The sequence below is a fragment of the Myotis brandtii genome, unplaced genomic scaffold, assembly GCF_000412655.1.
Source record: "Myotis brandtii unplaced genomic scaffold, ASM41265v1 scaffold1577, whole genome shotgun sequence".
Lineage (NCBI taxonomy): Eukaryota > Metazoa > Chordata > Mammalia > Chiroptera > Vespertilionidae > Myotis > Myotis brandtii.
In genome coordinates, this window is record NW_005355741.1 from 436095 (window position 1) to 448594 (window position 12500).

The window sequence follows — 12500 nt, forward strand, 5'->3', positions numbered from 1 at the left end:
CAAGTAATTAATTAATTTCCCCGCGCAGTGTGAGCTGATTCCGACAAGTCTGTCCCGGGTGCGCGCGGGGCCGGGTGCGCTGATGGCACTCGCGTGCACAGACTGCCCTGATTCCTGTCATGCCATCCCGGGCAGCCAGCCCATTAGCTGCCATTGATTTACTGACCTTTTGGCCCGCTTCTCTCCCTCCCGTCTCTGGGCTACAGACCTGCCACCTGGAACTCCAGATGCTTTTGCCCAACTGCTGACCTGCCCCTACTGCGACCGGGGCTACAAGCGCCTGACATCCCTGAAGGAGCACATCAAGTACCGCCACGAGAAGAATGAGGAGAACTTCTCCTGCCCTCTGTGTAGCTACACGTTTGCCTACCGCACCCAGCTCGAGCGGCATATGGTGACGCACAAGCCAGGGACAGATCAGGTGGGGGGTTGGTTTTAAGTGATTTCTTTCTATAATAACCCCTTAGAGAAACGATATTGCTTTGATTGGCAATCATTATTAATTTTTCATGGCATTTTGAAGATGCAGATCTTTTAATGGTAATAGCTTTAATTGAGGTCTAAATGATTTTTTGATGGTCTCTTCTAATATGATTTAATAGTCTTATGTTCACGATCGAATGAGTGTGTTAATTTCTAATTTAGAAATTTTATTTGCACTTTAACTTGACTTTAGTTTCATTTTTATGTTCCACAAAAAAGTGAATGAAATTGTAGCATTTTAATTATACATTATTAAACATCTCAGCAATTTTAATTCCATTTTTCACCCCGTTTTACTGGGGGAATTTTTTTCCATATAGGATCTAAGTCAGAGTAAAAGAAATGTGTGTTTCTTTCACTTGTTGTATAACACCTTCAATTACTTAGAGTATTTTTACAAGTAGTTGCTAGTTTATGAAATCTAATGAAGTGTTTTAAGGAAATTTTTAAAAAGCATATAATATATGTGCATATATTGAACATAAACTGGATTACTGCTAAAATGTTGGCTATACATTAAAAATGATCCCTTCTTGATATGCATGTTTATTGCTGAATGGTAAAATTACTCGGCCTCGTTTGGCTTACTTGTGTTAAAAATAAAAACTCTATCTTTGACAGGTAAGCAAAGCTTCTTAAATCCTTAAAATGATTGGATAGGATTGACTCACAGTGTCTCTTCAATGCTTTAGCAAAGCTGCTCTTTCTGTCCTCCTGGGAGAATTGATGGCACATTGATATTGTGACGTATTCGGGTGGTAACAGAAATGGTGTGTCTGCGTCCCAGCACCTGGCCCTCGGAGCTGGAATCCCCCTAGAGAAGCCTCGCCACCATATCTGTTTTAAAAATTATTAAACAGGATAAGCTACAAAACTCTTAAGTTTTGTTTCCTTTGGGCTTTATTTTCTTTGACTAAGGAAAATGAGACTAAGCAAACACAATCAAGCAATGATGATGGCACTATATTATGGAATTTTACTCTTTTAAGAGAACATTTCATGTAAATCACTCCATTTATATCTGATTGGGCTTGTCACCTGAATGTTTTTCAAAGTTCAGTTACAAAAACTATGCTTGCATAGCTACACTTATGTAACAGTTTACCTCCCCTTTCTTATGTGCACACACACTCTAGGGGGAAAAAGGGCCTAGATATTTATCTAGCATAACTGCTTTAAATTTCACATGCAGAAGTGTGATTGTGTTGGCGCATTATGAATGGTAGCTTTGGTGTTGAAAAGTCCCCTCATTTGCTCATGGCATTTACAATTAGTAAATTAAAATGATTGTATCATATTAACAGTGGCACAACTAAAGTTTATAGTAGTCCTCTGAGGGCTGTGGGGGGAGGCAAAGCAGCTGTTGCTGTTTGTTTATGCAACTCAGCAACATATGAGCGCTGGTCCCTCAATGGCGCTCGGCGGGCTGGGCTCCGCTTGATCTTTGAAGGTTGCTGCTGTTTGAACAAACCTCCCTGTGTCCCATGTAACACCATCTGTCTCACTAGGAATGTGGGAAGATTCAGCACACCCTAGCAGTTGTCATACCGTTTCTGTGCTGTCTTTTTGCAAAAGGCTTTTGTGTCATTGCTACTTGAAAAAGGCTGACCTCCTACCTTGAGCATCCAGAGTGGATGACTGTATTTTTTCTTTCCTTCAGAATTCGAAGCCACAGTGCTTTTTATTTCCTTGTTCAAAAAGGTCAGCTGTGTTTGATTATATCTTCGCTGCTTTTAACTTGTCTTTTCAGCAAACTTTTTTTTTTCTTTTTTGGTCCCTACTCCCTAGCACAGTACTAAAAAGGAAAATGAAAAGTCGTTGAAGTCTTTCCTACTGGCCTGTGATAAAACTGCTCAAGATGTTGTCTCTTACATTTGATAATGAATCAGATCTGATAGGCAACACCTCAGGAAAAAGAGGGTTTACACTTGCTCCTAGCGCAGTGAAGGAGCCCTTTAAATATGCTTGTCGTGTAATGACATGTTTACAGTGAAGGGGTTGTTGTTTTTTGTTTGTGGGAGGTGTGTTTTTTTCCTCTCTTCTTCAGATTTGGTTTTGCTTCAGTGTAAGACACACTTTTACCCTGATACAGAAAATGCGATAAAATGAGTTGTTAGTGTGAGGGGTGGGGGGGGGGGGGGGGGGGGGAAATATTTAGAATTTTCAGGATAATATTTATTTTTTTCTTGACAAACTAGTTGCATTCCATCAGGAAACCTTCAGATTTTCAAATCTGCAGTAAACCCGGAGAACCACAAACATGTTCACAATTATGCTTTCTCCTCTCGAAAGGCTCAGAGAAATATTTTGGAAGAGATACTACAGAGATAATTCTAAAGCAAGTAGTTGGATGCGCATGTGAAAGCACTTTTTTTTTATTTGTTCCAATTTTATTGCCAACATTATCACTTTTATTGCAACTCTGAAAGACTGGGCAAATAAATAAACATGCACTCAAACCTTTTGGCCTGTCTGAAAAAAAGAGGCCTTTTAAAAATATTTGTAGCAAATTTCCTTTGTTTCTCCTGCACAAAACTGATGTCAGTCTTTCTCCTTTTATAGCACCAAATGCTGACCCAAGGAGCAGGTAATCGCAAGTTCAAATGCACAGAGTGCGGCAAGGCCTTCAAATATAAACACCATCTGAAAGAACACCTGCGAATTCACAGTGGTGAGTAGCAGGGGTGCTGGTGCTCTCCTTTGCATTTTGCTTCATTAGGGGAGTCTAAAAGATTGCTTAAAATGTACACAATCTTGCTTGTAGCTTTTTGGAACTCCCCACTTATTTCCTAAACGATGCGTGCCTGCTTTGTCTCCATGAGACTATGTTACCACCAAAAGCATGATCTTGGTAGTAAGCAAGAAGAAGAATGCTTATAATTCTTAAAAACCGCAAATGCTTTGATTTATCACAAAATCTACAAGCTCCTTTTTTTACTTAAAAAAAACCCCTTCTACAGATTAAATATTGTTGACCTGAAGAAGCTCCAATGTCAAATTCTAAAGAATATTCATTTTTGATACCTAACCATGAAAGAAAAAAATTGAAGAATTTTGGAAAAGAGCTTTTGTACCATACATGTTCCTTGATTCCTGAGAGTTGTATGTTACAAAACAACATCCTACCACCGAGATTTCTCCTTTATAACTATTTTGATAGTTCTGCCAAGCATTTTATTACCACATTAGATGCCACTCAGAGGACTAGCTGGATTGGTAGAATCAATGGAATCTCTGAAGAATTGATTAAAGCCATGGCTATCCTTCCCTTTAATACTGTGACATCTTTATTGTGCTATTGACCACACATTAATCTGACACTATGTTTAAAAGGAGGCTGCCGGTGGCAAGACAAGATTTGGGGTCTTGGCTGAAAAAGGTATAGCCCTCACCTTCCATTGCTAACATCTTGAATTATGTCCTCCCAGGGTAGATAAAGCCCAGAAACAGTTATGGCCACATAATTCTAATCTAAGTACCGAGAATGTAGAGGTACCTCATTGTGTTCCTTTCCTTTGGTTTTACAGATTCTTGTTTTGGTAGACAATTGTAGTCGTTACTTAATCAAAGACATATAATGTTAACTCTAATTGTCATTCCAGGTGAAAAACCGTACGAGTGCCCAAACTGCAAGAAACGTTTCTCCCATTCCGGTTCCTACAGTTCACACATCAGCAGCAAGAAATGTATTGGTTTAATCTCTGTAAATGGCCGAATGAGAAATAATATCAAGACGGGTTCTTCCCCTAATTCTGTTTCTTCTTCTCCTACTAATTCAGCCATTACCCAGTTAAGAAACAAATTGGAGAATGGAAAACCACTCAGTATGTCTGAACAAACAGGCTTACTTAAAATCAAAACAGAACCACTAGACTTCAATGACTATAAAGTTCTTATGGCCACACACGGGTTTAGCGGCACTAGTCCCTTTATGAATGGTGCACTTGGAGCCACCAGCCCTTTAGGAGTTCATCCATCCGCTCAGAGTCCAATGCAGCACTTAGGTGTAGGGATGGAAGCCCCTCTACTTGGATTTCCCACAATGAATAGCAACTTAAGCGAGGTACAAAAGGTTCTACAGATTGTGGACAATACGGTTTCCAGGCAAAAAATGGACTGCAAGGCTGAAGAAATTTCAAAGTTGAAAGGTTATCACATGAAGGATCCATGCTCTCAACCTGAGGAACAAGGAGTTACCTCTCCTAATATTCCACCTGTAGGTCTTCCAGTAGTGAGTCATAATGGTGCCACTAAAAGTATTATTGACTACACATTAGAAAAAGTCAACGAAGCCAAAGCTTGCCTCCAGAGCTTGACTACTGACTCAAGGAGACAGATCAGTAATATAAAGAAAGAGAAGCTACGTACTTTAATAGATTTGGTCACTGATGACAAAATGATTGAGAACCACAGCATATCCACTCCATTTTCATGCCAGTTCTGTAAAGAAAGTTTTCCTGGTCCCATTCCCTTGCATCAGCATGAACGTTACCTTTGTAAAATGAATGAAGAGATCAAGGCAGTCCTGCAACCTCATGAAAACATAGTCCCCAACAAAGCTGGAGTTTTTGTTGATAATAAAGCCCTCCTCTTGTCATCTGTACTTTCTGAGAAAGGAATGACAAGCCCCATCAACCCATACAAGGACCACATGTCTGTACTTAAAGCATATTATGCTATGAACATGGAGCCCAACTCTGATGAACTGCTGAAAATTTCCATTGCTGTGGGCCTTCCTCAGGAATTTGTGAAGGAATGGTTTGAGCAACGAAAAGTCTACCAGTATTCAAATTCCAGGTCACCATCACTGGAGAGGAACTCCAAGCCGTTAGCTCCCAACAGTAACCCTCCCACAAAAGACTCTTTATTACCCAGGTCTCCCGTAAAACCTCTGGACTCCATAACATCACCATCTATAGCAGAACTCCACAACAGTGTTACGAATTGTGATCCTCCTCTCAGGCTAACAAAACCTTCCCATTTTACCAATATTAAACCAGTTGAAAAATTGGACCACTCAAGGAGTAACACTCCTTCTCCTTTAAATCTTTCCTCCACATCTTCTAAAAACTCCCACAGTAGTTCTTACACTCCAAACAGCTTCTCTTCCGAGGAGCTCCAGGCTGAGCCTTTGGACCTGTCATTACCAAAACAAATGAAAGAACCCAAAAGTATTATAGCCACCAAGAACAAAACAAAAGCTAGTAGCATAACCTTAGACCATAACAGTGTTTCTTCATCATCTGAAAACTCAGATGAGCCTCTAAACTTGACTTTTATCAAGAAGGAGTTTGCAAGTTCAAATAATCTGGACAACAAAAGCACTAACCCAGTGTTCGGCATGAACCCATTTAGTGCCAAACCTTTATACACAGCTCTTCCTCCACAAAGCGCATTTCCCCCTGCCACTTTCATGCCACCAGTCCAGACCAGTATCCCTGGGCTACGACCATACCCAGGACTGGATCAGATGAGCTTCCTACCACATATGGCCTATACCTACCCAACTGGAGCAGCTACTTTTGCTGAGATGCAGCAAAGGAGAAAATACCAACGGAAACAAGGATTTCAGGTAATGAGATGTATCTTTTTGCTGTGGAAGAGATGAAAATAATATCGTTGATGTGCATGCAGGAGAAAAATGATAGTGAAAAAAAAAATCAAGTGTTATGGTTTCAGCAGAAATAGAAGAGGTTCTTTTAATTTGAACCTAGACTAGGAAATTAAATGAAGAAAGAGTAGAACACTGTACTCTTTATGCATATTTGCCTTAAAAATAGAAAGTATTTAATATTGGTTTTTAAGGTCCGTTTAGATTGACTCATCTACTTTTGGAATTGTACTTTGATAACAATATTTGCTATTACTTCCATAGATGCTAAAAGTTAACATTTATAAGTCACAGCTGTTCACAACTGCATGTATAATTTTGATGTGCACTTGGTTTTATAAACAATTTTGAAGAGTATTCTAAAAATTATTTTGCACATTCCACATGACTTTTTATGTAATTTCAAACTAGTAAGTAATTTGTGGTTTTTCAAATACAAAAGCAGGTATGTTTTAACATCATGCAGTATAATCCCTGCTGGCAAAATAGGAGCATAAGTAGCATGCACCTCCGGAACAGCTGTCCCCGTATTCCATTTGACAGTACATCTGCCCTCTTTGTAAATGTATTTAAGCCTATTTAATCTTCTCTAATATTAATTAGTGCAAATGTAGTCTAAGAAAGCTGAACTGTGGACTAGCAAATGGAAATGTATGTTATCATGCAAGTTTGCACTCCTTGGATCAAGACAAAATAAATATCAAGAAATTTAATCATTTACTGATCCACATTCATTATTGTTCAATGCTGAAGGCTGTTTTAACATAGATAGAACATTGATAAAAAGTGTTATTAATATTCCCTATTTCAAATTAGAAAATTAAATATAAAAATATAGCTTGAGGCCGTTAGTTGGTAGACATACATTTAAATAGATTGCATAATAATAACATTTTGTACCTAAATATAAAATTCAATTAAAATGGGGTTTCTGCAGCTACATATCATTTCTGAAGTCAAGCACACTGGAAAATACACAAATTCTGATGTTGAATTTTCATTCATGGGTATTTCCTGATATATAGACAATTAAGGATTTTAGAAAACGTTATGTTTTTCTCACTTTCAGAATTAACCATTTTCTATCCTTGAAAAACTATGAGCTCTATCATCTAGGATAGAGAAGGTTTTTGTTGACATGTGAGACCTCATGTATTGTTCGTGTAAGTTAATAAGTTTTTTTTAAAAAAAAAACAAAAAACTAGATCAATTAATAGCAAGCACGATGAGGTTCTCCAAATGTCAGCCTATGCAAAGTTGTTTGGTATCAATACAAAGAGAAGAGACTGTGTTGAACTGTGTGATTACATCACAGGGAGAATTGCTTGATGGAGCGCAGGACTACATGTCAGGCCTAGATGACATGACAGACTCCGACTCCTGTCTGTCTCGAAAGAAGATCAAGAAGACAGAGAGTGGCATGTATGCGTGTGACTTATGTGACAAGACATTCCAGAAAAGCAGTTCCCTTCTGCGACACAAATACGAACACACAGGTATGAGTGACTTTGACTAGCTAGTTAGAGCTTCCTGGCCTGCTGTACATTTCATAATATTTAATGAGTGCACTTGTGCAGCATAAGATGTAGCATATGCTGATACCTTCAACAAGGAAGAAATAACGCTTTTGCCTAGCTCAGTAGGACTTTCTCATTGCCTGTTTATTGGATCACTTACGTGTTTGTGAGTGTGCTTGTCTTTCTATCTTCTGAATTAATCTGTACACCAAATTCACTAATCATGTCAAAGGTATCTATAAATGGCCAGGAAGATGAAATGGCATGCATGATTCAATCAAGCTATTGAAAATATCTTCAAATACTTAAGCTGTGATGAACTTATATGTGTAAAAATGTAATAACAAAAGAAATTTAGTCAATGCTGTGTTAATTTCATCATACAAAATTTAAGTAGGCCATGATTCAGGGGTGATTCTGTTTGGTTTTAATAAATTGGCCATATTTTGAATAAAATAAAAGTGTTAGTTCTGTGAAAGAAAAGACATAAGTGATATAATAGGCCAAATATGCTACTGAAACTACTTATATTTAGAAGACTAAAATAAAACTTTCTAAATTCATTTCCAATTCAGAAAAATTATAGAGTTGATAAGATGGCAGCCTAATTCTTCTCTTTGAGTAGAGAGATAGTGGGTTAATTTTTTAAAAGAAAGGTGAAGTACCATCATGTGAAGCAATATTACTTCCCATGATCCAAGATCTGATCTGCAGCTCTGTGGTGCAGTGACGCTGTGTTCCCTCCTGCCTCCTTCTCCCTCCACCCGTCACAGCAAAGTAACTCAGCCCCATCCCTGTCCCTAACCCATCCCCAGCTTTTCTCCACGAGAAACTTGGCATGCTTTACTGACCCTAGATGGGAAAAGGAAGAAAGTAGGATTTCAATCAAAATATTGGCAGGGGAAAATTATAGAAAATTTTTCATTTTAAACCGGGAAGTCTGGTAACAAACATTTTAATATAAAGGGGAAAAATCAACCTAACATTAATGCTTTGGGGGGAAAAGTGATGAAGAGACAAAACAAGAAAGAGAAAAAAGGACTGGCAATATTTTCTGTCATACTTTGTCTAAATACATAGCACTCTTTTTAGAGACTGAACACTGTCCTTGGGAAGCACTTCCTATTCATCAGCTTCCCTTTTCCTCACTGAGCATGTGCTGGAGGCAGCACCAGTGACCGGAATCAGCCTGCGAGTGGGGGGAAAGTTGTGTGAGTTCTGTAACATGAAGTGTTGAGAGTAATGTGAGGAGAACAAGGTTGATAAGTACCAGTGCTCTTACTCTAGCTCAGTTTTCTTTTCCTTCAACTGTGATATTAACTGCTGTTATTTTAAGTTCAAATAAAGATACTTTAATGACAACCTAATTTGAATAGCAGATCCCAAAAGTTTTTATGCTTGTGGAATATAATTCAAAGTTTGATATGTCAAAATTTTCCTACATTTGTCTTTTTTGATAGCTATCATAGATATTTTCTTTAGTACCAAGTCCTATTTAAGTATTTTTAGAGTAAAGATATTTTCATACCTAAATTTACTTTAATATTTTAATCAACCTCAAATATATTTTTATTTCATTATTCAGCTGCAATAGGCACATCACTGAAGGCATCTTTCCCTCTCTGATTGGTTTTATTATCTGACCATATGCAAACTCTATCATTTGCTACATGGTGAGTGTAAAACTTTTATTTTAGTGAGGGCTATCATACATATTGACATCCAGTCAATAACTTTTTTAAAAAATAAATTACATAGTCCATAAATTTCATAGGTATATAGAAAGTTAAGAGACCCAAAAGTTGACAAACATAAATACACATAATCAATTTGAAAAATATGTTGTATTTAAAAAAATAAAATGTTCTGGTCCTTTAAGATGTGAGATCTGCTGCCTAGAAACATTGCTTAGCAACAAGATGCTAACCATCCAATGGTCTCTCTAACTGTGTGATTAATTATCCTCCTGTTGGCTTACCAACTTGTCAAGTTTCCAGTGTGTTAACTTTTTGGTCTCTTGACCAAACATCTCATGATGTTACTACTGTCAGTGTATCAGGTTTCATCAAAGTGAAGTTCTTCATGAATTTTCTATCTTTATGATATATGTGGAAACTTAGTCCATTTCCCTTCCCTAATTGGGCCCCAAAAGCCTTGTATTTGTTTATATTAAGCACTAGTAATACATTGAAAATGTAATAATATGAAAATTATAAGTGAGAACAGTCTTTGGATTGATTGAGTCTAAGGTTGGGAAATGAAGTAAAATCATCATTTGAAAATATGTTAAGAATGTGTCATTGATAAAGTGTGTTTCTTACATGTTCACAATTTAACCTGTAGAATAGTTTAAATTAATAAGGAAATTATGAGCTACTTATTCTTATGATCCTGTGCTCTTTACTTCCACCTGTTTAATTTATTCCTAGGCAGACACCAATGATATAATGCTTAATTTTTCTTACCAATGGTGTATTGCTTGCTTGCTTTTCCTGGGAACTGGGCCTGCGAAAGAGGAAAAAAACACTACATAAATGTTGACTTCGATAGGATAAATTGCCACGAACAAGTACTGTGAAATAAAAAATCTGAAACCCCCGTTAGACACTGTTAAGAACTCATTTGCATTCCACTAAAATTTAAATTTGACATTTATTGAGTACTTTCTCTATTGAGATATTGAGGTAGGCACTTTTAAACCCACCTTATTTAGAAAAGTAATAAAAATGTTTCTGCTTTTAAGTCGATAAAGTAGAAGTTTTACATAAATGACTAGTCAATTCTATTTCTCAGTTGTATGATAATATTATTCATACCACAAACCTTCCATTTATTAATTTCAGTTATCATTCCAGCTGTCAGGTGAATCATGAACCTCAACAGTAGAAAAAATCACCCTTAAAAAGTTTTGATCATTCAGTGTCAATTTGGATGTCTTTTCTGAACCTTATTCATGTGGAAATTTAATTCCAGGATGTCTTGATTTGAATCGGGTAAACCAATCAAACAAGTTCAAAAGAGGTGAATGTCCAAGTCAGTTTCTATTTAAATAGAATTTCCTAAATGCTTAGCAGTGAAACTTCTGGAGATTTAGTGCAAGATATAGGTCAGAACTCCCCACCCTTCACTTCCAAATTCTGCCCTTTGTATAACATAATAACTGAGCATTTTATTCTTTCATATTGGCAGTTCATAATGCAGAATTGATATATTTTTATTGTAAGCATATTGTTTATTATCAAATGAATTCCCCGAAAGTTGGTTGCCTGTAACTATGGAGTATCTGTGTAATAGACTGCAGTTTAGTGGGCATCACCCAAGCATTGCTAACAGGCCTTGAAACTTGTCCTGGAGAGTGTGTGTTCTCTCTAAGGATACTGCTTTGTGTTTGGTTCCTTTAGAAAAGAGAGAGGCATGTCAACTGCGATGTTCATTCAAAATTTTTCACACAGCCGATCCATGAGCAACCCATCTGGCTGACCTTTTAGTGCTCCTGACCTGATGAGACATTTCTTTCTAAAGGAGGTTGTAGGACAGTTCTACCAATACATGCTTTAGCAAGGAAAGCACCAAGAAATCTTTCATCTGCAATTTCTCTTCTCTCCACTCAGATTTCTTTCTTCTATTTACTCTGCTCCTGATACATGCATCTTGCTTGCGACTTGGGAAATTATTGAAAATGTATTAATGAATGCAAATAAAAGGATCTAACATTAACTGAGTGCTTACAATGTACTATCCTTATTCTAGACACTCTTCTTACCTATGTTGTCTCCTTTACTCATATGCCCAGTCCATAAGTTCGGTCTCCAAGTGATTTCTCTTTTACTGACAAGAACCTTGGTCCTTAAGGAGGTTAACATAACTGAGACTGCACAGCGGGTCATAAAAGTGGATTTAAACCCAAGCAATCAGACTTCAGAACTCATCTCCCCTATTTAACACTGAGCTGCCCTGTCCCCGTGAATAAAATTGCCACTGTCAGAAATGTCTTATCCTTGCTTCTGATAGCATCCTCTTCTTTAAGGCCCAATACCACCCAAGAGAGACCACATTCCTATATAGCGACTTGAAGTTTTCTGGAAGACAAAACCTCTGTCTTTTCCCCAAATACACTTCTACTTCCTGTTAAGTGGCCATCTCACTTAAGTACATCTCAAATGGAAAAGCACCCTACCTTTCCAAACTCTTGGCATTGCATCGAATTCTCTTCTACTTTTTTCCAGTTTACCTCATTCGAAACATCTTTTCCAAAAGTGAAGGAGTGGTTCTTGTGTGGTTTGAATTATAAACTTTTCTTCAGACTTTTAGCCATAGATGAGAAGTAGATTACAAGAATTTTCCTTATTTCCAATACAAGGAGTAGTCACCAGCAAATATCTTTCTAATTTCTTCTCTTACAGGTAAATAACTTCTTCCTACTCTAATAACTTGCCTTACCACATCTATCATCACTATATTTATATTGGATTTTCCTTTAAGATAATGACCATTCATGTAACAGCCTACAAACATTTCTAAATAGTAGCATGCCCCCAGAGGCATTCAATAACATTAATAAAGGTATTTGATTACTAATTGAGATTATATCGCACCATACAATTGAAAACCTGAAGTATGTAGAATGGGTTTCTAATCTCAGAATATGACACAGCAAACCACAATGGGGTTGAATTTGCTAATGCTGATTTTCAATTTAATTTGCTGAAATGCAAGTTTGTCTTAGGAAACATAAGCACACAGCTTCATGCGTGTTATGATGATACAGACTGCTCTACAGGACACATTTCTGACTTAAACTCTGGAGCATCGGTCTGATAATTTTGGGGGGTCAGTTCTATTTTGGAAATAAACTTTTAAGTATGGCAGCTATGGAAGGTGTTGAAGAC

At 37.3% G+C, this 12500-nt stretch overlaps 1 protein-coding gene across 7 annotated transcripts in view; it reads left to right on the forward strand.

Moving 5' to 3' along the window:
* The window catches only part of ZEB2 (zinc finger E-box binding homeobox 2), a 141538-nt gene that overhangs the window by 122651 nt on the left and 6387 nt on the right, over positions 1–12500 (forward strand). For 6 of the 7 annotated variants that reach the window (XM_005862013.2, XM_014536233.1, XM_014536234.1 and 3 more), the window contains exons 6-9: positions 207–421; positions 3046–3154; positions 4086–6055; positions 7410–7590. In XM_005862013.2, coding sequence (XP_005862075.1) covers positions 207–421; positions 3046–3154; positions 4086–6055; positions 7410–7590 — 2475 coding nt within the window. Of the gene's footprint in view, positions 1–206; positions 422–3045; positions 3155–4085; positions 6056–7409; positions 7591–9196; positions 9285–12500 lie in introns of all 7 variants that reach the window. The other variant, XM_005862014.2, reaches the window with a different exon arrangement.